Source organism: Somniosus microcephalus, chromosome 27 (assembly GCF_052327205.1).
Source record: "Somniosus microcephalus isolate GS21.2 chromosome 27, FLI_Smic_1.0, whole genome shotgun sequence".
In the NCBI taxonomy this organism is placed as follows: Eukaryota; Metazoa; Chordata; class Chondrichthyes; order Squaliformes; family Somniosidae; genus Somniosus; species Somniosus microcephalus.
This window is the reverse complement of record NC_141013.1, coordinates 37,910,457-37,936,856: the sequence shown is the minus strand read 5'-3', so window position 1 is coordinate 37,936,856 and position 26,400 is coordinate 37,910,457. Positions and strand designations below refer to the sequence as shown.

Below are 26,400 nucleotides of genomic sequence, written 5' to 3'. Positions count from 1 at the left end.
CCTCCAGATTTCCTCATCACTCAGATCTTTGACATCTGCCTTGTGACTGTTTGCTGCACTTTTATGGCGCCTAAATGTCTCAATGACTAGGACTGGTCACAGTACTCAAAGCGCACTAGCCAAAACAGTAGAATACTAGAATAAAGTCTGCATGACTTTCTTTGTGTTCTACTGTTTTGTCTGTGTTGTTCCACATTCTATTGGTTTTGTTGATTGCTGCTCTGCATTGGTTGGACATGTTGAGTGTTGAGTCTAATAGGATTCCGAGGTCTCTTTTGCCTTACGTCCATCCATTGTGTTCTGCCCGAGGGTCTATGAAATTCTTGAGCCACTTACTAGGGAAGAGTAGCTGAGGTGGATTCCCACTGCCTTCTTCACGCTCTTTACCTTCTCCTAGGTGGACTACAACCAAAACGAAAGAGTCCCACCTTCTCTTTTACGATGGAGAGACCAGCCGCACGCCTTGGACCATAGTACGCACACTAGACGTCAACCCATTATTAGAGCCAGCACTCTGCCCAGCAGGGCTGTCTGGTGTGGGGCCCAAACCCAACCCCTCTGACTCACAGGCAGGAACACTACCACTCAGTCAGTGGTCACTCCATCCAGACACGAGTGCCTCACTGGATATCATCCCAGTCTTTAGAGATTATATTCTAGTCTCTACACACTGGGGCTGTCTGAAGTGGGGCTTGAACCCTTCACCTTTGACTCAGAGGCATTATTTTTACCACAAACCTAAAGACTCACTCCTCTTTTGCCTTCATCCTTGGCTATTACAATCCATTCATGGAGTATGTGCATCGCTTATTTTTTTCTTCCAATGTGCACTATTTTACACTTGTCTGTACTACATTTCATCTGCCGATGCTGTGCCCAGTTATTTTATGGAACTCACTCTAATTTGTGATCTGCCTCCTGATTTCACTTTTACTCCTAGTTTGGTGTCATTTGCAAATTTGACCACTTTGCATTGGGTTGCTGATCAAAGTCATTTATATAAATTAGAAATAGTAGCGGCCCCAACACCAAGCCCTGGGCACCCCATTCAGTACATCTCCCCCCGCCCAAGATAACTTCTCTAACGAGTGCTCATTATTTTCTAGCCTACAGTCAAATTTTTTATCCATTCCCAGAGTTTATTCTGAACCCCTACAGCTTTGAGTTTAAATAATAGCCTTTTATGTGGGACTTTCATCAGATGTCTTTTGGAAGCCTAGGTGCACCACATCAAAGGACATTCCACAATCCACAGGGAACTTTGGTTTATCCGGAGGTTAAAAGTCCGGAAAGCTCTATCTACCGGCAAAATTCAGGAGCCGTTTCCTATAAGTTTTTTTTACTTCTCGTTGCTTTTTTATTCCCCAGTCAGGCTCTGCAAGGTCTGTAGCTAAGCAACAGCTTCAGCTAGAGACGCTTTTAAGCTGCAGCCGACTGTTTGAAGCTGTTGCTAAGCAACAGGGTTTGTTGATTCACATGGAGCTGAAAATCTCCGTATGTTTCAACATTAGCGCTGGTTTGTCCGGCAGTTTTGATGGGACGGCAACAGCTCGGTCCCGTCGGTGCCGGATATCACAAAGTTTCCTGTACTTGGGTTCTCACTTCATTGGGGAGGCTGGTTAAACAAGATCTTCCTTTTCTGAATGCATGCTGACAATAACAATTTGCATTTATATAGCGCCTTTAACATAGTAACACGTCCTAAGGCGTTTCACAGGAGCGTTATCAAATAAACTTCGACACGTAATGAGGTTATTACTGTAAAGATGGCCCTCAGATTTACTCCTGATAATTAATTCCATTATTCTACATGTATTGGAAGTAAGGCTAATGGTTCTGTAGTGACCTGTGTCTGTTTTATCTCCCTTTTTAATATGGGCACCACGTTGGTCTGTTACCAATCTACTGGTACTTCCTCACTGTCCACTGATTCCCTCACATTTGTCACTGCCCCACACATCTCCTCCTTCGTCTGTCTCAGCACTCTGGGATAAATATCCTGGGGATTTACTTGTCTAGGACTACCATTTTACATAGAATTTACAGCACAGAAACAGGTCATTCGGCCCAACTGGTTTATGCCGGTGCTTATGCTCCACACGAGCCTCCTCCCACCCTACTTCATCTCACCCTATCAGCATGTCCTTCTTTGCTTTCTCCCTGATGTATTTATCTAGTTTCCACTTATATTGAAGTCATTGATTATACTTAGATTATACTTGTAGTGCTTTGTGTAACAGGTAGATATTTAATTTCAGTACCCATAACTTAATCTAGATCAAGTAAGTAGTCAAGAAACTACACTATAAACTAAGTTACCCAATAACAAATTTAATTAAATAAAACAAGGTCATATAGGGATGGCAGTGCATGTGGTGTGCCACAACTGCTGCATGTGGGGGTTTGTGGAGAGCATTGTGATCCCGGACAACCACGTTTGCAGTAAGTGCCTGCATCTTGAGGAACTTCAGCTCAGAGTTTTTGAGCTGGAGTCTGAGGTGCAGACATTGCGGGGCATCCGGGATGGGGTGAGTTACCTGGACACTTTGATCCAGGAGGCAGTCACACCCCTTAGGTTAGGTAGTAGTACAGGTCTGGTTAGTGGTCAGGGACAGGAGGGTGTGACTGCAACTCAGGCAGGTAAGTGGACCCCAGGTGCAGTGCTGGAGGAGCCTCAGCCTTTGCCCTTGTCCAACAGGTATGAGGTTCTTGCTGCCTGTGTAGAGGAGGGAAAAGCCTGCAGGATGGATGAGCAAGCTGACATGGCACCATGGTGCATGAGGCCAGTCAAGTGGGGGGGAGTGAAAGAGGTTGTAGTTGTAGTAGGGGACAGTATAGCCAGGGGGATAGATACTGTTTTCTGCATTCGTGACCGAGAGTTTCGAAGGTTGTGCTGCCTGCCCGGTGCCAGGGTTAAAGACATCTCCTCGCGGCTAGAGGAGAACTTGGAGTGGGAGGATTCAGTTGTCGTGGTCCATGTAGGAACCAATGACATAGGTAGAACTAGGAATGAGGTTCTGCTGAGGGAGTTTGAGGAGCTAGGATCCAAATTAAAAAGCAGAACTTCAAAGGTAATAATCTCTGGATTGTGACCTGGCATAGGGACAAACAGATTACAGGTTTAAATGCGTGGCTCAAAGAGTGGTGTGTGAGGAAGCGGTTTCAATTCATGGGGCACTGGCACCAGTACTGGGGAAAGAGGGAGCTGTTCCGTTGGGACGGGCGCCACTTAAACCAGGCTGGGATCAGTGTCCTGGTGAACCGAATAATTAGGGCAATAAACAGGGCTTTAAACTAATGAAGGGAGGGTGGGAGGATTCAGGAAAGAGTAAATTTAAAAGCAGTGAGAGAAATGTCAAGGCTCTAGAGCAGAGTAGAGTTTGGGTAAAAATAAGCAAAGTGGGTCTGGAAGGGACAGAGAGAGTAACAAAGGTAATAAAGCATCAGCGACTAAGGTGACATCAGGGAAAAATAGAAATAAGTCAAAGCTAAAGGCACTGGGGTTGATTTTACCTGGAGCCGTCAGGCGGGGTTTCAAGCGTGTGGGGGGGGGGGGGGGGGAGGAAATCCTGAATTCGGGGGTCCCGACACCATCCCGCCCAAAACCCGCCTCCACGTAAGTTTCACAGGAGGCGGGTACCCGCCCCGCACTGGGACCCGCCGACCCGAGGCAGGAAGGGATGAGTGCCAATTAACTGCCTGTTAACAGGTAGTTAACAGGCAGTTTTTAGCCGAATCCCTATTTTGAGGGGTGTCGTGTGGGATTCCCGATGGCTCCAAACCACGCCAGGTTAGAGCAGGCGGGCCGTCGGGTTGAAGGACTTGGAGGGGTCGAGATGTCGGTGTTCAGGTGAGTGATGGGTGCATGAGTGCAAAGGTAAGTGTGTTTGGTGTGTCTAAAGTGTGTAAAGAAGTTTAAATTACCTGCACTTACCTTAACAGCCTTTCTTCCTCTAGGTTTCGGGAGTCCATCACTCAGCCGGCACTGAAAGCAAAATGGCTGCGAGCTGTCAAAAGTGACAGCCTTCAGCTTTCATTGCCGGTGACAGTTCTAACTGAGTCTGTGTAGAAGGACTCAGGTTAGAAGTTAGACTGTCAGTGTTTGACAGCTTCAAACAGCTGTGAAACACTGATATTTCATCTGTGAAGACCCCTTGACAGATGAAATTTCAGCCTGTGACATCACCTGCTGCTGGGTGGCCCTTAATTGGCCTGCTGAGCCCGCCCAGCGGGCTCAACAAGGTCAATCAAGGGAAAATCGCGTGGATTGGCCAGACGTCGATGTAGGCAGGACTAAAACCCGAAAGTTGCAGTCCCGCCTCCTTCCCGACAACTTAATGAAAATCGACCCCACTATATCTGAATGCGCAAAGCATTCGCAACAAAATAGATGAATTAATAGCACCGATAGAAATCAATAGGTTTGATCTAATAGCCATTACAGAGGTGTGGTTGTAATATGGCCAAGGTTGGGAACTAAATATTCCAGGATACTTAACTTTTAGAAGAGATAGACAAAATGGAAAAGGAGGAGGGGTAGCCCTGATAATAAAGGATGGGATTAAGACAGTAGAGAGAAAGCATCTTAGCTCCGAAAATCAGTTTGGGTGGGGCCAAGTAACAAGGGGCAGAAAACATTGGTGGGAGTTGTTTATAGGCCCCCAAACAGTAGTTGTAATGTAGGGCAGAGTATAAATCAGGAAATTAGAGGCGCACGTAACAAGGGCAATACAGTAATCATGGGAGACTTTAATCTCCATACAGACTGGGCAAACCAAATTTGCAGTAATAGTGTGGAGGACAAATTTATGGAATGTATGCAAGATAGTTTTCTAGATCAGTATGTTGAGGAACCAACTAGGGAACAGGCTTTTTTAGATCTAGTATTGTGCAACAAGGAAGGGTTAATTAATAACCTTGTAGTTAAAGGGGTCTTTAGGGAAGAGTGACCATAATATGATAGAATTTTATATTGAGTTTGAAAGTGATTTAGTTAAATCCGAAATTAGGGTCTTAAATTTAAACAAAGCAAATTACGTCGGTATGAGGGGCGACTTGGCTAAGGAAGATTAGGAAACTACATTAAAAGGTATGATGGTAGGGAAGCAATGGCCAGCAGTTAAAGAATTAATACATAATTTACAACAAATATACATTCCTTTAAGGCACAAATACCCCATAGGAAAAGTGGTCCAACCTTGCTAACAAGAGAAGTTAAAGATAGTATTACATCAAAGGAAGAGGTTTATAATGTTGCCAAAAATAGTAAGTCTGAGGATTGGGAGGATTTTAGAATTCAGCAAAGGAGGACCAAGAAATTGATAACGAAAGGGAAAATAGAATATGAGAGTAAACTAGCGAGAGACATAAAAACAGAATGCAAAAGATTAGCAAAGTAAACGCGGGTCCCTTACAGGCTGAGACAGGAAAAATTATAATGGGGAATAAGGAAATGGCGGAGAAATTAAACAAATACTTTGTGTTTGTCTTCACGGAAGATGACGCAAACTTCCCGGAAATAGTGGCGAGCCAAGGGTCTAGCGAGAATGAAGAACTGAAAGAAATTAGTATTAGTAAAAAAATAGTACTGGAGAAATTAATGGGATTCAAAGCCGATAAATCCCCTGGACCTGATGGCCTACATTCTAGGGTTTTGAAAAAGGTGGCTATAGAGATAGTGGATGCATTGGTTGTCATTTTCCAAAATTCCATAGATTCTAGAACGGTTCCCGCGGATTGGAAGGTAGCAAATGTAACCCCACTATTTAAGAAAGGTGGGAGAGAGAAAACAGGGAACTACAGACCAGCTACCCTGACATCAGTAACAGAGAAAATGCTAGAATCATTTATTAAGGACGTGATAACAGGGCACTTAGAAAATAATAATAGGATTGGGCAGAGTCAGCACGGATTTATGAAAGGGAAATCGTGTTTGACGAATCGGTTAAGAGTTTTTTGAGGTTGTAACTAGCAGAATAGATAAGGGGAAACCAGAGGATATGGTGTATTTGGATTTTCAGAAGGCATTTGATAAGGATCCACAGAAGAGGTTATTAAACAAATTAGCGCTCATGGGATTGGGGGTAATATACTAGCACGAATTGAGGCTTGGTTAACGGACAGAAAACAAAGAGTAGAAATAAACGGGTCATCTTCGGGTTGTCAGGCTGTAACTAGTGGGATACCACAAAGATCAGTGCTTGGTCCTCAGTTATTCACAATCTATATCAATGATTTGGATGAGGGGACCAAATGTAATATATCCAAGTTTGCTGATGATACAAAGCTGGGTGGGAATGTAAGTTGTGAGGAGGATGCAAGGAGGCTTCAAGGGGATATAGACAGGCTAAGTGAGTGGGCAAGAACATGGCAAATGGGATATAATGTGGAGAAATGTGAAGTTATCCACTTTGGTAGGAAAAATAGAAAAGCAGAGTATTTTTTAAATGGTGAGAGATTGGGAAATGTTGGTGTTCAGAGGGACCTGGGTGTCCTTGTACACAAATCACTGAAAGTTAACATGCAGGTAACAGCAAGCAATTAGGAAAGCAAATGGTGTGTTGGCCTTTAATACAGGAGGATTTGAGTAGAAGAGTAAAGACGTCTTACTGCAATTATATAGGGCCCTGGTGAGACCACACCTGGAGTATTGTGTACAGTTTTGGTCTCCTTACCTAAGGAAGGATATACTTGCCATAGAGGGAGTGCAACGAAGGTTCACCAGACTGATTCCTGGGATGGGGGGATTGCCCTATGAGGAGAGATTGAGTAGACTAGGCCTATATTCTCTAGAGTTTAGAAGAATGAGAGGTGATCTCATTGAAACATACAACATTCTTACAGGGCTTGACAGGGTAGATGCAGAGAGGATGTTTCCCCTGGCTGGGGAGTCTAGAACCAGGGGTCACAGTCTCAGAATAAGGGGTCGGCCATTTAGGACTGAGCTGAGAAGAAATTTCTTCACTCAGAGGGTGGTGAATCTTTGGAATTCTCTACCCAGGGGGCTGTGGAGGCTCAGTCGTTGAGTATATTCAAGACAGAGATCGATAGATTTTTGGATATTAAGGGAATCAAGGGATGTGGGGATAGTGCAGGAAAGTGGAGCTGAGGTAGAAGATCAGCCATGATCTTATTGAATGGCGGAGCAGGCTCGAGGGGCCGAATGGCCCACTCCTGCTCCTATGTTCTTATCTTTGTTGGGAAGGGGGAACCAATCAATCAGAAATCATCTCAACAGACTGAATTTGACTATTTCTTACAAAATAAATCATACTCACAAAAAGCAACCAATTAATAATCACAAAATAAATGAATCAATGCCTCAAAAATGTTTTGTTGCTGTCATAATAGCTCCCTCTTCCTCCTTCCTTAGTCCTCTTCTGTAAACATTTTAGGCACCTTTCCTCCACGGCATACAACTCCCACAGTTCTGCTAGTTTCCTCCTGTTCTTTCCTTCTGCTAGTTCCTGATCCCATCAAGAAACCAGCTGGACCAAGCTTCTACCAACAGGCCTGCCCTCTCTCAGAAGCCTCCGTCTTTTTCCTTTGGGCCCAACACATGCAACCAACCTCGGCCAATACACAATATTGGGCCCAATGTGATGAGCTCTTGGCGCAGTCACTCCATGCCACTCTCTCAGCAGCAAGACCAGGGGCAAGGCTCCCATTCTGCCCGGCCTAGGCAGCCCACTTTGGGTCTACTGCAAGTTGTTGTGTTTTTTATACTCCGTGCTGGAACCTGGGCTAGTCCCAAGCCTGGCCATTTCAGACTTTGCATTGTTCTTTACTGCTAGAACTTGGTCAATGCTCTTATGCCAGACCTGGGCCTGAAGCCTTGGTCTGACCCCACAGATGCTGTTACCCCTCCCCATCCCCTTCAGTGCGCCTAGCTCCATGACCCCTTCAGTGCTCCAATTCCCCACTCCTCACAGTGCTCATGTCCGCCCCTCAGGATTCCGACACCCTGTCCCCAAGCGCTCAGAGAGTCCTCCCCCGCGCCCCCCCCCCCCCACCGTGATCTCTATCCCGGACCCTTCTCAATGGGGTCGATTTTCATAAAACTGTCGGGAAGGAGGCGGGACTACAACTTTCGGGTTTCAGTCCCGCCTACAGCGACGTTCGGCCAATCCGCGCGATTTTCCCTTGATTTGACCAGCGGGCTCAGCAGGCCAATTAAGGGCCACCCGGCAACAGGTGACGTCACCGGCAATGAAAGCTGAAGGCTGTCACTTTTGACAGCTCGCAGCCATTTTGCTTTCAGTGCCGGCTGAGTGATGGACTCCCGAAACCTAGAGGAAGAAAGGCTGTTAAGGTAAGTGCAGGTAATTTAAACTTCTTTACACACTTTAGACACACCAAACACACTTACCTTTGCACTCATGCACCCATCACTCACCTGAACACCGACATCTCGACCCCTCCAAGTCCTTCAACCCGACGGCCCGCCTGCTCTAACCTGGCGTGATTTGGAGCCGTCGGGAATCCCACACGACACCCCTCAAAATAGGGATTAGGCTAAAAACTGCCTGTTAACAGGCAGCTAATTGGCACTAATCCCTTCCCGCCTCGGGTCGGCGGGTCCCAGTGCGGGGCGCGTACCCGCCTCCCTTGAAACTTACGTGGAGGCGGGTTTTGAGCGGGATGGTGTCGGGACCCCCGAAATCGGGATTTTTTTCCCCCCCCACACGCCTGAAACCCCGCCTGATGGCTCCAGGAAAATCAACCACATTGTCTCCAGACAACAAGCCCCCACATTCCCGAGTAACCCCAGGCCCTAGCTCCGACACCTCAACGCCTCCATACCCCAGTGCTCCCAAACCCAAGACCTCCTCCACGTGCCTCAATACTACAGTTGCTCAAGCCCTTGGTCCTCAAATTCCTCTCCACCCTCAAGTGTTCTCACCCCTGCCTTAAGTTACAAGATATTTTAAATTACTCTGGACAAAGAAACACACAGGGCAGCCTGAAGTCTCTTCAGGTATCACTAAAATAATGGAAAGGCTTCAGCGATATAATACATAAATAAACTTTCCTAAAAAGGGAGCCAAGAGCTTTTACCTTCAACTTCAATCATAGCAAATATCTTATTCTAAGCATATTTTTGGGGCCAATTCTTTTGAAATTTCTTTAAATTTTCTCTGAGGTCTATTGCCACACAAAACATTATTTACTTGCATCCCAGTACAGTGAGAGTATATAGAAAACTAGTATAAAATGTCGAATTACAGTATGCAGATGACGCTTGCGTCTGCGCTCACTCGGAGGTCAAACTCCAAACCATCGTCAACACTTTCACCGAAGCGTACGAGAGCATGGGCCTTACACTAAACATCCGTAAGACAAAGGTCCTCTACCAACCTGCCCCCGCCACAGTACTGCCCCGCAATTATCAAAATCCACGACAAGGCCTTGGACAACGTGGACCACTTTCCATGCCTCGGGAGCCTACTGTCAACAAGGGCAGACATCGATGACGAAGTCCAACACCGCCTTCAGTGTGCCAGTGCAGCCTTCGGTCGCCTGAGGAAGAGAGTTTTTGAAGACCATGACCTCAAACCCGGCACTAAGCTCATGGTCTACAGAGCAGCGGTGATACCCGCCCTGCTGTATGCTTCAGAGACATGGACCATGTACAGCAGGCACCTCAAAGCACTAGAGAGGTACCACCAACGCTGCCTCCGCAAGATCCTGCAAATCCATTGGCAGGATAGGTGCACCAACGTCAGTGTTCTCGCTCAGGCCAACATCCCCAGCATCGAAGCTTTGACCACGCTCGATCAGCTCCGATGGACGGGTCACATTGTCCACATGCCCGATACGAGACTCCCAAAACAAGCGCTATACTCGGAGCTCCGACACAGCAAGAGAGCCCCAGGTGGGCAGAGGAAACGCTTCAAGGACACCCTCAAAGCCTCCTTGAAAAAGTGCAACATCCCCACCGACACCTGGGAATCCCTGGCCCAAGACCGCACAAAGTGGAGGAGAAGCATCCGGGAAGGCACCGAACACCTCGAGTCTCTTCGCCGGAAGCAAGCGGAAGCCAAGCGCAAGCAGTGGAAGGGGCGCACGTCAACCCAAGCACCCCGCCCACCCGCCCCTTCAACCACCGTCTGCCCCACCTGTGACAGAGACTGTAGGTCCCGCATTGGACTCATCAGTCAACTGAGAACTCATTTTTAATGTGGAAGCAAGTCATCCTTGGTTCCGAGGGACTGCCTAAGAGGGGCAAGAGTATATAGAAAACTATAAGGAGGATGAAAAACAAAGGGAACCATTGCTGGTAATGGAAATACGAATTGTGCAAAACTAAATTTTCAACATAACATTATCAGTAGCTTTTTCTTACCTGCTCTAGAGTCTTCTGTAAGTGAATATAAGCTTCAAATGGAGTCAGCTTTAGCTCAATTATCAGTCGATCTATTTTGTTAATGACTAAAACTGGGCGAATGTTTTCCAACCAAGCCTGGCGTAACACTGCCTGCGTCTGAAAATGAAACAGCAACAGTTCTGCTGATTTCTATTTGAGAAGAATTAGTGCAACAGTCACAGTACAGCAAATTAAATTGTTGTTGCTTCAGCATTAACATCATGGTGATGCATTCTTGTTACTCTATTTAGCTGCAAAATCTGCTAAAGATTTCATGTTAATAGTGCCTATGAAAATTAAGAACTAATTTGGGCAAATAAACTGTTTCACGCTACTGTACTGGAGAAATGGCCCTAGCCAAATTTCCTCCAACAAATTTATCCCCTTCTCTCATGGACTGTCTAAAATCTGAAGTTTGGAGTCAGCACTTTAATTCTACGGCCTCATAACTTTCAGAAAGGATGTCATGCTTTTTTTTCTTTTGGTGAGAGAATTTGAACTTTTTAGACCCTTTTAAAGCCTAAAGCTGAAGGGGGGAAAATTTGGTTGCTTTGCGCCTCCCGTTAGCGCCCTAAGAGGGCGCAAAGCAACTAGCGCCCGGGCGTGGCGCCACCAACGTCTCCTGCGAAATTCAGCGGGAAGTTAGCGGCGGCGGCAACCGTTAGCAACCCGCAGTGCTGCGCCGCCGGCAATGACATCATCACCGTGCATAGCATCCCGGCCGCTATCCTCGCTAGCGCCCCCTGACTTACCGCTGGACGCTATTTCCAACGGGGTCAGGGGGACCTACCTGCGGCCGGGGCGGTGCTAATGAAAGGCGAGGTGCCGGGTGGCCATTTTTGTTGCTGGCCACCTGCCAGCACCTGCCCGCTTTGCCATCCCCGGCCTTCTGTGAAGCCCCCCCAGGGAGTACCGGCTGCGCTCCATGAGCCCGGCACTTCTCATGAGTGCCGGGCTCTTCTGCCGGCACTCCGATCCCCGGTGGCCCAGCTGGGTCCCGGGTCGCACTGCGCAAGGCCCCTCCCCTTTAAGAAGGGGAGGAAGGTCTGCAGTACCGCGGCACGTAGCGCCGCGATATTCCCTCGCAGCGCCCCAAGAGGGAGGCGGGGCGTTTCCAGTAGGGCCCCGCTTCCCTCTTGGGGCGCTAGCATTGAATTTTGGCTGCGGGGGTGCTAAAAGTAGCGCCCTGTCGAAGTTAGCACCCCAAAGGGGGAGCGATTCAATTTTTCCCCTGAAGGCTTCATGTGCTTGAAAATTTTTGAATTCTACTATATGTTCCAAGCTGCCAATGGATAAGGTTCACATGTTCCTTTAGCTTACCTGAGGACAAACACCTTCAACAACATCGACCACTACAACAGCACCATCACACACGCGCACAGCAGTAGATACTTCAGAGGAAAAATCCACGTGGCCAGGAGAATCTATCATATTGATGAGATATTCTTGATTATCTGTGAAACAAGCAACATCACGTTATCGAAAAGGGAACAAATATCAACATTCACAGGCCATTTTTACTAATCAACTCCAGGGTACGGTTGTCTAGTAATCTATACTTTAAGCTTCCACGTTGTCAAGTTTAAAGTTGCGATTTTCAGGCTTAAGTCTGGATTCCTACCATCCATGGCATGAGCAGAATCACTGACAGGACTTTTGCGATCACTCGTTCTCAGCGAATCAAACTGATTGATGTTTCAAAGGAGTTCCTCTTCAGCCTCAACTACCTCAGGTTATCATAGTTGTGGATGCATTGGTGAACAGGTGAACTGAACACACCTGAAGGTTTTATTTTTAGCATGTTTTCCCAGGATAATACCCTCAAGGTATTAACCTCAAGGATTCATCTAAAATTTAAAAAAAGTCTAGCTTTATAGTTATGAGGAGAGATTTTAGATGCTGGCACTATTTCCACTGGAGCAGAGAAGATTAAGAAGAGATTTGATAGTGTTTTTTTCAAATTATGAAGGGTTTTGATAGAATACAGGAAACTCTCTGGTATCCGGCACCGACGGGATGGGGATGGTGCCGGTTGATTAAAAATTCCGGATGATGGAGAGGGTTATCTACCAAGGCTATTTTTAACAAACAAAGAGACAGACTCCTGTTATTGAGGTGTTCGGACTTCTGACAGTGCCAAGAAACTGAGTAGTGGCAGTTTGGAGAACTACCCACACTGACTAACTCGGCCACCGCGGGAGACTCGGACTCGGACTCGGCAACATTTCCGGATAGTGAGGTGTTTTCGGAGTAGGAATTTTGCCGGTTAATAGAGAATTAGGTGCCGTTTAAATGAGAGTTTCCTGTAATAGGGAAAAACTCTGGTTTGGGAGTCAGGAACGAGGGATCAGCAATTGAAAATTGAGAGAGATTAGGAGAAATGTCTTTATGCAGAGGGTTGTCGGAGCATGGAAGGACCAGGGAGTGGTAGAGGCAGAGACCATTGCATCTCATTAAAAAAATGTGGATAACTATTTGAAGCAGAGGAAAATACAGGGCTATGGGAAGAGAGCAACGCAGTGGGATTAATTTTGAATTACTCGAGCAAAGAGCAAGGACAGGCACGATGGGCCAAATGGTATGGTGTGTAAGTCTTTGAAATTACTTACCTGTACTGAAGTGCAATGATATGGAACTGGATTTCATCGTGATTCCTCGGATCTGCTCATCTTCTCGGCTGTCCATGTACCGCAACTACAAACCGTAAATGCAGGAAAAGCACACACTTAGTACTTTCAATTTAAACTGGTGGTTTACTCTTTCCAAAGGATATTGCTGCAATTGTTATGAGTCAGTGGCATTAATTTACCACGCATGTGGTCAAGTCTATTTATTTGGATATTTTGAGAGTGTCTGTCGCTCTCCAGGTACAGGAAACTTTCTGGTATCCGGCACTGACGGGACTGAGCTGTTGCCGTCCCATCAAAACTGCCGGACAAACCAGCGCTAATGTTAAAACATATGGAGCTCCGTATCTAGCAACAAACCCAGCCTCAAAACAGTCGGCGTAGCTTGCAAGCGTCTGTGTAGCTAAGCAACAGCTTCAGCTAGACCTTGCAGAGCCACGACTGAAAAAAAAGCAACGAGAAGTAAAAAAAACTTATCTGAACCGACTCCTGAATTTTGCCGGTGGATAGAGCTTTCCGGACATTTAACCTCCAGATAAACGAAAGTTTCCTGTATCATATTTTGAATAACCACCAACAAATCACAACTGAACAATCTTGTAGAAAAGTTTACAAAAAAGGAAAAAATATATAATTTCCTACTGTTTTTCTGTGACCCTAAGAGTTTGTTGAGATAATAAGCAGGGGAAGCAGCTGCAAAGTCAGAGAAACTTCCAAGAACAATAATTAGCCTCTAATTGACCGCAGGACATATTTATACCAGTTCCCCACAGGGAATAACTCAGCAGTGGCATTAGGACAGGCGAGGTTAGCGGCTAAACTTTACAGCTGTGGTCCAAACCCCAAAAACCTGCGAGAAATGCATGACATCAACTATTAGATTAAAAAGAACCGCAATGATGCAAAACATATTTTTAAAACTGCAGACCCCCTCACAAAATAAAATCCAACTAATATTGAATTAAAATACTTGGCACGGTATGAGTCGCAATAAATTATTGCAATTTATATATTTTTTTATGAGAAATCCCTATATATTCTGCCAACTTCCTTCAACCCAACAGCTACACACCAACTGTAGCTGAAAGGGAGATTGGACAACCATGTTCCCCCGGGGTGTGCCAATACTACTTTGAACTGGCTGCTTGGAAGTCTTCGAGCACAGCCCAGAGATGGTTCTCCTTCCAATTTTTCTCTCACCCTCGTAGGAACGCGCATTTCTTCTGCTCAGTGCCTCCCACGGAAAGTAGCAGCAACTTTGAGCTCAGTGCTGCAAGGAAGTTCTTCACTCATCCCACCAGTCACCAGCACCGTGCGCTGTTGCTCCAATAGGCTGGATCACGGCTTAACTTTTTAAAATTGTACTACAAGTCAAGGCAGTTAACTGGTACTATGGACCAACAACTGCAGTTACTGCAGCTGAAGGGCTGGTCAGTTTTCTAATACCATGCAAGGGTACATTTATACTAGAAGGTCAGCTAGTGTGACGTGTGTAAGATTTGCAAAATTTCTACATCTCCCCGAAGGTTATTATTAATAAAAAAGGGACCCTGCGTGGACATTTTAAATCAAAAAGGGTACCCAAGATGGCGTTCGTGCCTCGTGGCAGAAAGCCTGTGAGATTTTTAAAACTTGGACTCTGCGACGTAGGCAGCTTGTGGAGAAATCGAAACCAAAGCTACAGTTTTTGTGAAGAGAGATTTTGCATTTTGAAAACCAGACAGGACTTTGAATTATGTATTAGATCAAATTGGAGACAAATCTAAACCCAGTTAGGCCTATAGTTAAGGCCATCAAGCAGTTTGCATAAATAATCGGCAACAGATTAAGGAAGCCATCGAGGCGCATTCATAACAAAACAAGTCAATTACCGGGCCAGTAGATGCGATTACCAGCCATCTAAAAACAGTTAGTAAAGATTGCTACCATTATTTAAAATAGCCCGCCAAGATTAAGACAAAGAACTAAACTGATTTGGCGCGCAGATAAGGGTTTTCGAAAGGAGTATAATTGAAGGCCCCGGGTAGCAATCGCGCGCTCTCTCTCTCCCTGCTCGCTCTGCTCTCCTCTCCTCTTCTCTCTGGCCTCTCCCTGCTCCTCGCCCTCGTGGCTGTCGCTCTTTCCCCGTCCCGCGCTTACCCCCTGGCCTTTGCCCGTGCCTTTCCCCACTCCATCTGGAATCGCCCCGGCACCGGGTCGGGCGGACACGGACAATTCAGGCCAGGCGAGGCAGGACGCGACGAAGACAAGGAGGCAAGATGAACTGAGGAAGACCAACTGAGGATATGAACTGAGGATAGGCTTCGAATCATCGGGACTTCAGTCTCAGCTGACCTGCGACTATCTTTAAGCAAACTCAAACTGTCGGCCGAGGAAGAGGAACCATCATCCCTGCAAGGTAAAGTACCCAAACAGAGACTTTAACTTTGGGGTACTCGAACCTGGACAACGCACTTGCAGCGCCCAGAGACCACGTGACGATGGTAGGCTCCAGAGAGCACCAAGAGCAAACCCCGAACTCCACCGCTGTTTTGAGTCCAGCAGACCCTTTTGATTGGTGAGCATAAATTCTGGCCCCTCATAGCTTAATCTAGTTAGGTATAGGGGGTGGGATAAGGATAAGGGGATTGTTAAGATAGTTGTTTTCCCTCGATGTGCAGTGTGTTCCCCATTCCCTGTATAAGTATATAGTTATTTGTATTTGCCTGTAATTTTAGGATAAGGGGTAAGCCATTTAGGACTGAAATGAGGAGGAATTTCTTCACCCAGAGAGTGGTGAACCTGTGGAATTCTCTGCCACAGAGGGCGGTGGAGGCCAGTTCATTAAATATATTCAAGAAAGAGTTGGATATATTTCTTGAGGCTAAAGGGATCAAGGGATATGGGGAGAAGGCAGGGACAGGGTACTGAATTTGGATGATCAGCCATGATCTCATTGAATGGTGGAGCAGGCTCGAAGGGCCAAATGGCCTACTCCTATCTTCTATGTTTCTATGTTTATACACTGGTAACTTCTCATAAGACTGTTATTTTTCTGTTTAAGAAAATCTTGAGTTTTGCTTACATCCAAACCACCTGTCTACTCGAGTCTTTTCAGTATCGCCACCTGTACCTAAGTCCGGTGTCTAGAACCCAGGGGTGTGGGAGCGATTCGAACCGCTCATAAACAGTCAGCGGCATAACTGACTGGGCGCACGCGCCAAACAACCACTACACACCACCCCCCTACACGTGGTTTCGACTTCACAATGAACTTGACTTTAGAGTGGAGTGAGACTCCACCAGGCAATCTCACTCCACTTCACTCCAGTGTCAGGTCAGGCCCCGACTCCAGGTTTAGCTGCGTTAACATTATAACGGTAGCAATATAAAACTTGAGCACAAAATCTGGGCTGCAGTGCAATAACTGAGGGAGTGCTTCATAGAATCTTTGGGGGCAATTTTGCCAGCCCTGGGGAGGCGGGACTGCAAGGAAAATGGCAGAATTTGGGGGCGGGTGCCCAACCCGCCTCCATGCCATCTTCCTAGGAGGCGGGTAGCCGTCCCGCGGCGGGTCCCGTCTCTTTGGAGGCGGGAAGGGATTAAAGCCTATTAACTGCCTGTTAACAGGTAGTTACCAGGCAGAAAATAGGATTATCCCCTTTTTGCCCTCACAAGTGCGGGCTTCCCAAAGGCTCTAAAACCCGCCAGGTCAGCGAGGCGAGTACTGGGTCTGCGGGGGTTGGGGGGGGGGGGTGCAAAAGTGCACTGTGAAGGTAAGTGATGGGTGCAAGAGTGTAGAGGTGAGTATCTGAGATAAGTCCAAAGTGTTAGTAAAAGTGTACTTACCTTTGTTTCTTCCTGCAGGCTTCAGTCGGTGGGTATGCGGAGAGTCTCGGACCTCTGTGTTGCAGATGAGAGATGGCTGTTGCATTCTCAGATGCAACAACCATCTCATTTCTGTAAATGAAAGAAGTTTGATGAGGTCTTGAATTCAAGACTTCATCAAACTACAGAAAATGTCACTGTTTGACACTTCACAGAGCTGTCAAACGATGACAATTTGACAGATGAAACGTCATACGTTGACATTTTCTGCAACCGGCTTTCCCTTAATTGACCTGCTAAGCCCGCTGGGCGGGCTCAACAAGGTCAATCAAGGGTAAATAGCGTGGGTTGGCCACAAATCGATGGAGGCGGGACATCGACCCGCCAAGCAGCAGTCCCGCTTCCAACGCGCCCCCATTAACAAAATCCCCTTAGTTTCACTGTCGGAGGTGCCGTCTTTCGGATGAGACATTAAAGCAAGGCCCCGTCGGCCCTCTCACGTGGGCACAAATGATCTCACGGCACTACTCGAAGGAGAGCAGGGGAATGCTCCCTGGTGTCCTGGCCAATATTTATTACTCAACCAACATCATTAAAACAGATTGGGAGCAAAATTGGGTCCCGCCCCCTTTGGGCGCTAACTTCGCCGGGGCTAAAAGTTAGTGCCCCCGCGCCTGAAATTCACTGGTAGCGCCCCAAGAGGGAGGCGGGGCGGTACTGGAAGCTTAGGGCGCTAACGGGAGGTGCAAATCAACCGAATTTCCCCCCCATTATCTGGTAATTATCACATTGTTGTTTGTAGGACCTTGCTGTGCGCAAATTGGCTGCCACATTTCCTACATTACAACAGTGACTACACTTCAAAAGTACTTCATTGGCTGTGAAGTGCTTTGTGACATGAAAGGTGCTATATAAATGCTAGTCTTTATTTTATTGGTGTAAATGTGCCCTAAGATTTTGGATTGCTATCTTCTGCCAGGTTGAGCATCAAGATAAAATGATCTGACCCCAGGCTAGTGGAGTTTTCAATGGTAGTCCTGGTAAAAATTAGTTTTTTGTTTCACAATGTGTTGTATATGGCTAAATCAAACTAACTTTTTAAAACAGAGATAATGTGACGTCCGAATCCATGCTTGCTGCCGATGTGTAAAGAAAAATCACAGGTGCATTACCTCGTCGTAGGTTAGGACTCTGAAAACCTGCCCTGGTATCTCAAGTGAACTAGCATTCATGGACACCACTAATGCATCAAAGAATTAACATGAATCTATACAACAATAATAATGACTTCATGGGGGATAAAAATTGTTGGTTGCGCCTCCCGTTAGCGCCTTAAGAGAGCGCTAATGGGGCGCAAAGCAACTAGCGCCTGGGCACGGCGATGTTTGCGCCGCTCGCGAAATTAACTAGACATTTTGCGGCAGCGCTAAACACTACCGCCACGATCTCCTGCGCCGGCAGATTGTGACTTCAGTCGAGTGCGCAACGCCCTGTTAGCGCCCCGGACTGGATATTGAGTGGCGCCCCCTGCCTTACCGCCTGCCGCTAGCAACGACAGGTTGAGGGGAGCATTATGCTGTCAGAAAGGGACTGGGGGAGCGCTATTTAAAGGCATCCGCTTCCTGCCTTTTTTTGTCGGTGACATTTTTGCACCACGCATTCTGAGAGAGAGAGAGAGAGAGAGACTTCTGGAGAGATTCAACGCTGTGTGAAGGAGTTTTGAGTACTGAGCAACACTTTGCAGGTTCATTTTGATTTGCCCTTCCTTGCTTCGCCAGCGCTCTGAGGTAGCGCCTCGCTCCTCGGCCTTTGCGCCTGATTTAGCGCTCCAATCACCTCCAGGGGCGATAAAAGCCAAGTTTGCTGTCGGAGGCGATAATTAGCGCCAGGCGCTAAACTTTGCACACAGCCGATAATGGCGCCCCAAACGGGGCGATACTGAATTTTTCCACCCATAAGTCCTGCACAGTAAGGCAGAAATATCAGAAAACATTTTTTGAATTCTATTAACAACAAAGTAATTGTTCAGAAGAATCTCACCCATGTACATAATGTGTTTAATTTATTAATTGCTTACCTTTCCTGCAAGTCGATTAGAAATGATCCCATTGCTAGCAATAAGGCTGTCAGCTAAGGTGGTTTTTCCTAAAAATATGTAATACAATACACGTTAGATACAAAAATTTAAGTATATTTCAAACAAAAGAAAATTACTGTTTTTGGAACTTAACACACAGATGTTCCTAAACATTCTAACTGGTCACTTATTTAAATAACAACAACATGTATTTAATGTAGTAGAATGTTCCACGGCACTTCACAGGAGCAGAATCAAACAAAAAGTAAAACTGTCACTGAGCCAAAGGAGGAGACATTGGGACAGGTGATCAAAATCTTGGTCAATGAGGTCGTTTTTAAGGAGTGTCTTAAAGGAGGAGAGACGGAGAGGTTTAAGGAGGGAATTCCAGAGATTAGCGAAGACAGCTGAAGGCATGGCCACCAATGGTGAGGCGAAGGAACTTGGAGATGCACAAGAGGCTAGAATTGGAAGAACACAAAATTCTCGGAGGGTTGTAGGAGGTTACAGAGATAGGGAGGGGCGAGGCCATAGAGGCATTTGAACACGAGGATGAGAATTTTCAAATCGAGGCGTTTGGGGTCTGGCAATCATTGTACGTCAGCGAGCACAGGGGTTGATGGGTGAACGCTACTTGGTGCAAGTTAGGAAACGGGCAGCAGAGTTTTGGATGAGCTTAAGCTTATGGAGTGTGGAAGATGGGATGCTGGCAATAGAGCATTGGAATAGTCGAGTATGGAGGTAACAAAGGAATGGATGAGGGTTTCAGCAGCAGAATGGGCTGATGCAGAGGCGGAGACGGGTGATATTACGGAGGTGAAAATAGACGATCTTGAGAAGTGACATCCCAAAGGGGCTATGGAAAACCTTAGGACACGACGTACCTTGACTTCCATTTCTAACAGGCTTATAGTGGAAATCAAGTTGGTCATTTCTTCATTATTTTGTGTGGGGGGCACAGGAGAGAAAGAGGGCTTTTGCACAGATCAGAGTCGATGATATCATTTACCAATAATACATAGCAGGAAAACAATTCTGTTTCCGCAACCAGATAGTATTAGCAGTGATCGCAGGAAAAAGAAACAGCTAAGATACAATAAAACAAGAAATGTGACACACACTATTTAACAAAGATTCATTGCTGAAATTGTATGCAATCCAACTCATATGATTAAGATTTGCTTTAGTTCTACATTTATCACTAACAACTATACCTGCATGAAATTCTTCAAATGTTGTGACTCAATAATCTAAAATATCAAACCCACAGGCTAAAGCATTAAACACACAATCATTTCTCAAACCCACATTCTAAAGAAATATTCCAAAATTCTCAACGAATATACATTCCATTGAGAAATTAAAACTCCTGGGGAAAAGTGATCCATCAATGGTGCACTAAAGAAGTTAAGGATAGCATCAGATTAAAAGAAGAGGCTTATAATGTTGTGAAGAATAGTAGCACGCCTGAGGATTGGGAGAGATTTAGAAACCAGCAAAGGATAACCAAAAAATTGATTAAAAAGGGAGAAAATAGAATGAGAGTAAACTAGCAAGAAATATAAAAACAGATTATGAGCTTCTATCTATAAGTATGTAAAAAGGAACAGAGTAGCAAAAGTAAACGTTGGTCCCTTAGAGGCTGAGACAGGAGAAATTATAATGGGGAATAAGGAAATGGCAGGGACTTTAAACAAATATTTTGTATCTGTCTTCAGAGTAGAAGACACCAAACAGCATACCAAAAATACTGGGGAACCAAGGAGCTAATAAGAGTGAGGAACTTAAAATAATTAATATCAGTAGAGAAAAAGTACTAGAGAAACTAAAGGGACTAAAAGCCGACAAATCCCCTGGACCTGACGGCCTACATCCTAGGGTTCTAAAAGAGGTGGCTGCAGAGATAGTGGATGCATTGATTGTGATCTTCCAAAATTCCCTAGATTCTAGAACAGTCCCAGCGAATTGAAAGGTAGCAAAAATAATCCCACTATTCAAAAGAGGAGGGAGAAAGAAAACAGGGAACTACTGACCAGGTAGCCGGACATCAGACGTCGGGAAAATACTAGATTCCATTATTAAGGAAGTGGTAACAGGGCACTTAGAAAATCATAATATGATTAGGCAGAGTCACATGTTTTTATGAAAAGGAAATCGTGTTTAACAAATTTATTAGAGTTTTTGAGGGTGTAACTAGCAGGGTAGATAAAGGGGAACCAGTGGATGTAGTATATTTGGATTTCCAAAAGGCATTCAATAAGTTTCCACGATAAGCGGTTGCTATGCCAGTTAAGGGCTCATGGGGTTGGGGTAATATATTAGCATAGAGGATTGGTTAACGGACAGAAAAGAGAGTAGAGATAAACGGGTCATTTTCCGGTTGGCAGGCTGTAACTAGTGGAGTGCCGCAAGGATCAATGCTTGGGCCTCAGCTAGTTACAATCTATATGAATGACTTAGATGAAAGGACCGAGTGCAATGTATTCAAGTTTGCTGACGATACAAAGCTAGGTGGGAAAGTAAGCTGTGGGGAGGACACAAAGAGCCTGCAAAGCGATATAGAGTGGTTAAGTGAGTGGGCAATAAGGTGGCAGATGGAGTATAAGGTGGGCAAATGTGAGGTTATTCACTTTGGTAGGAAGAATAGAAAAACAGAATTTTTTTTTAAATTTTGAGAAACTATTAAATGTTGCTGTTTCAGAGAGATTTAGCTGTCCTCGTACAGGAAACACAGAAAGTTAGCATGCAGGTACAGCAAGCAATTAGGAAGACAAATAGCATGTTGGCCTTTATTGCAAGGGGGTTGGCGTAAAAGAGTAAGCAAGTCTTACTACAATTGTACAGGGCTTTGGTGAGACCACTCCTGGAGTACTGTGCCGGTTTGGTCTCCTTATCTGAGGAAGGACATACAGGCCTTGGAGGCGGTGCAACGAAGGTTCCCCAGATTGATCCCTGGGATGAGAGGGTTGTCCTATGAGGAGAGATTAAGTAGATTGGATCTATACTCTCTGGAGTTTATAAGAATGAGAGGTGATCTCTTTGAAACATATAAGATTCTTGGGGGGGTTGACAGGGTCGATGCCGAGAGATTGTTTCCCCTGGCTGGAGAGTCTAGAACTAGGTTTATCATGGCTGCTTACAGCAATCAGCACCTACACTACTTTGTAGACTTTGTAGATATTTATCAACATGTACAAACACACATGCACATACAGCATCGCTTTAAATAACTCATTCTACAATTTCAGATAGTTTGATATTGACCCATTAAATTTAGCTTAAATACGCTTTATATTAAAGTAAGCGATGTTAACATTTCCACTTATTCTACTTGGCTCTTGTGAAACCAAACATACAGGGAGGAAGAGATCTAAAAACATACTGTTTACATGTTAGAAGTGTATCAAGGAGCTGGAACTACACAACATAAAAATTAATCATGTCAGGGAATTGGATGTCCTCGCCACTGGAAATATTTACTGCTATCTGTTTAAATTTTGGAGAGGTAATAATGTGAATTGACTGGTAAAGTTTTTCTTTTAAAAAATCTAAAGAGAAATCTCACCATGGTCCACGTGAGCTACTATACAGATATTCCGGATGTTGGCAGTATTCTTTTGTAGATCAACAATATTTTCCAAACTAGTATGACCCATTTTGAATTCGATTCTGTAACAATATACAAATAAAATGATAGTACTGTACATTTCATTAACAATACAAGCTAAATATTCTAAAGTGTTATTTCTACATTCAGAATGCCACATACCAGGGAATGATACAAATGCATAAGACTGTTCAGCAATCCAGGTTAGGTCATATTGTTTTCAGTAATGTGTAAAACTGATATTTTTAAATGATGAAGAATCTGAGGCTAAAGCAAACTAACAAGTAGCAACTGACTGCTGAAGCAGCCAGAATTAGTGAGGATAAGTTGACAAAGACAGGTGTACATTAGCTATCACTGTATTGTGACATCCTAACTAAAGCAATATGATGCCATGTAACTCGTACCAGGATTAGAGATGCTTTATTCTTGAATTTTTAGAGAATAATAATGCATGTCCCACAGCAATGCTTGCAGGTCCTTGGAGTAATAATGTACCTCCCATAGCAATGCTTTCATGTCCTTGGAGTAATAGTGCATCTCCCACAGGAATATTTGCAATCCTTGGAGTAATAGTGCATTTCGTACAGCATCGCTTACAGGTCCATGAAGAAACAGTCCTTGGAGTAACAGTGCATCTCGTAGAGGTCCAAGGCTAAAACTAGTTTGGACCAGATCCCAAGCTCTATTTGAAGATTCTCCCAGTGTCGTTGGCAGCATTTATACCTCAACCAACATTACCAGAAACAGATTAACTGGTCACTATCTCATTGCTGTTTGTGGGACCTTGCTGTGCTCAAACTGGCTCCCGCGTTTCCTACATTACAACAGTGAGGATGTGAAAGACACTATCAAAATGCAAGCGGTTCTTCTTCTTCCCCCCCTGTGCCATATCTCACTTTCTCTCGGACTGCCTGAGCCTGTTGCTGCATCTTTCCCTGCTCTAAGCAGGGACCGGGTACGGAAATTGGATGATCAGCCATGATTGCTTGAATGGCGGAGCAGGCTCGAGGGGCCGAATGGCCTACTCCTGCTCCTATCTTCTATGTTTCTATGTTTCTATATTTCTACTAGCCTCCCTGCTGCTGCCATTTTGTCTTTCTCACTATCCCTGTATACAGTGTGTTCTCGCACCCTCTGTTTCTCTCCTGTTGTACTCATTAGGCTGCACTTCACCTGAGTTTACTGCTTCAGACACTTAATTCTTTTTAATTCCAGTGATGATGTGCCAATGTATGTGGGAGCGGAAACCAAAGCTGATTGGTTTCTTTTGTATAGAATGCATTAAAGTGATACAGTTTGGACTGGAACATGTTTGAGCAAATCCAATGACAAATACTTATGAAGGTCTGTATTTGCAATCAGCAAGAACAGGTACAGTCAGTAAATGCATCAAATGGGCGGCGAGCATAAAGGTCTAGGGGGTAGAAATTCATCTTGGGCAGTGGCGCAAAACGGGCAGTATCGGATTGGCCGCCCGTTATACGCAGCGCCTGATCGTTAGTTCTTTAACCGTCAACGGAATTAATTATCAGGCCATCCGAGACAAATTTCTACCCCCTAGTTTTGATTCCAGTGGCAAAAGTGGGAGGAGAGAGAGCAATCATACAGGGTTGTGACTATGAAAAAGTATTTTCATTTTTATTATCTTAGAAGTAATTTGGCCGATTAAAACGAATATTTTTGGTTGACAAGGAATGGGAAATCTGCATTCCTCCATTTTGATATATTTCTGGCCCTATTTGATCGTGTACAAAGATACAGCAGTTATTTTTTGATGGATTTGTAATGTAGAAACCAAAGGAAGCAATCATTTATCCTTTATGTAAAAGAATGTAAAATATCCTTAAATGCTAAAAATATAACCGCCAAAACCGGAACAATAGCTTTGGATTTTTCACTACATTTTTGGAGCACTATTTCCTCTCCATGCCCCTCGTAGCCTGGCACCCACTCTGAAGCAACAGCCTTGCCCCTCTGCATTCCTTACAGCTCAGTGCCCTCTCTTCTGCACCACCGAGACGAGCTGCAGAATCTACATTCTCAACACAGAGGTGAGACCTACTAAAGAAATTGGCTTCGGGGGTCTTAGAATTCCAAGGGCCCGGGCCATTCACAGCACTCAGGTGGGATATGTGAAAAGCATTCAGAGACCCTAAGGGGGATTGCACAGTATCCCACCAGAACCTATCCGTCAGGTGCTGAGAAGGCGGTCAATAGCACGTGGAGGTACCTCGTCTACACCCAGTAGAAATGAGTTTTCCTGCCAGGTTTCCTGTCTATATCCCAGGTGGACATCAGCTCTGTACGTGGCTCCTCTAGTTTCAGTTACATTAAACGGTATGATCCCCCTATCTTTCAGCTGGTTAACGACATACAGCAAGGATGCCTAATTTCCCCCTTACTGTTTGTAGTGACTTTGAATCCCCTAGACTGCTACAAAAACAGTCTCCCCACATACAAAGGGTAAAGAGTACAAAATAGGCTGAAAACATATCACCACCATTACAGATCCTTCTGTTTAATGGCAGGTGTCTGCACAATGAATGACCATATTTGGTCTTCTAAAAGGGATGGTCTGTTTGGGGCCACATCACTTAAGAGATGTTGAAACATACAAACTACCGGTGAACATTAGGAGATACCATCTCCTTTTGCCTTGAATATCTCTCAATGTCTCTTAGCCTCTCCTGCCTTCTATCCTATCACAGGCCTCCCCTTTTGTTCTTTCATCCCCTCCCCACTTTCCCAGCCCCTACACTTGCTTAAAAATCTGATCCATTTCCTGCTTTTTTCCAGTTCTGACGAAAGCTCATCGACCTGAAACGTTAACTCTGTTTCTCTCTTCACCGATGCTGCCTGACCTGCTGAGCGTCTCCAGCATTTTCTGTTTTTATTTCAGAGTTCCAGCATCTGCAGTATTTTTTTGTATTAGGAAAGGCAAGCAAGGTTAACAGACCTAGCTGTATGTTAGCCGTGGCTCAGTGGGTAGCACCCTCGCCTCGGAGTCAGAAGGTTGTGGGTTCAAGTCCCACTCTAGAGGCTTGAGCACAAAAATCTACGTTGACACTCCAGTGCAGTGCTGAGGGAGTGCTGCACTGTCGGAGGTGCCGTCTTTCAGATGAGACGTTAAACCAAGGCCCCGTCTGCCCTCTCAGGTGGATGTAAAAGATCACATGGCACTATTTCAAAGAAGGACAGCGGAGTTATCCCTGGTGTCCTGGCCAATATTTATCCCTCAATCAACATCACTTAAAAAACAGATTATCTGGTCATTATCACATTGCTGTTTGTGGGAGCTTGCTGTGCTGCGTTTCCTACGTTATAACAGTGACTACATTTCAAAAAGTACTTCACTGGCTGTAAAGCGCGTTGAGACGCCCAGTGGTCGTGAAAGGTGCTATGTAAATGCAAGTCTTTCTGTATTTTTAAAGCTGAACATAATGTCCAAGCTGAACTATATTATTCCTTTGGCAGTGCAGGTAGGCTGATTCGGAAAAAACAAACTGATATATCTGAACTTTTTATGGGAGGGGAAACTCCCTAGAATAAGTTTAACCAAAATTCGCAGGTATAAAACCAGAGGATGATTGGCTCCAATGGGCCAGAGCCTCCCACTGCCAGTGATTTTTGTCAACTGAAACCAGCTGAGGTGACAGCTTTTCCCAATCAATAACATGTGAATGTACAGAAACGCAGTGATGCAGTGGATTAGATGCTTGCCTTTCACTGCTGGGATCAAATCCAACGTGGCCTGATGCGCTCCTGTTTGTAGGAGTGTTATGGAGAGTACCACCCCTCCAGGACTGTCCTGGAGTCTCCATGAACTGAAGATTAATCTCCTGGACACTTTTTTTTTTTTAATTTTCTGCCTCAGCTCATCTGCTTTTGAAACCCTTATCCATGCCTTTGTTAT

The 26,400-nt window shown here is 45.1% G+C and overlaps 1 protein-coding gene across 4 annotated transcripts in view; it reads right to left on the bottom strand.

The window, feature by feature from the left end:
- The window catches only part of efl1 (elongation factor like GTPase 1), a 369,111-nt gene that overhangs the window by 337,410 nt on the left and 5,301 nt on the right, over nucleotides 1–26,400 (bottom strand). For all 4 annotated transcript variants that reach the window (XM_085968866.1, XM_085968864.1, XM_085968867.1 and 1 more), the window contains exons 2-6: nucleotides 22,443–22,546; nucleotides 18,878–18,945; nucleotides 12,976–13,060; nucleotides 11,687–11,820; nucleotides 10,346–10,483 (exon numbers count right to left, since the gene is read on the bottom strand). In XM_085968866.1, coding sequence (XP_085824992.1) covers nucleotides 10,346–10,483; nucleotides 11,687–11,820; nucleotides 12,976–13,060; nucleotides 18,878–18,945; nucleotides 22,443–22,533 — 516 coding nt within the window. In that variant the 5' untranslated portion in view covers nucleotides 22,534–22,546. The remainder of the gene's footprint in view (nucleotides 1–10,345; nucleotides 10,484–11,686; nucleotides 11,821–12,975; nucleotides 13,061–18,877; nucleotides 18,946–22,442; nucleotides 22,547–26,400) is intronic.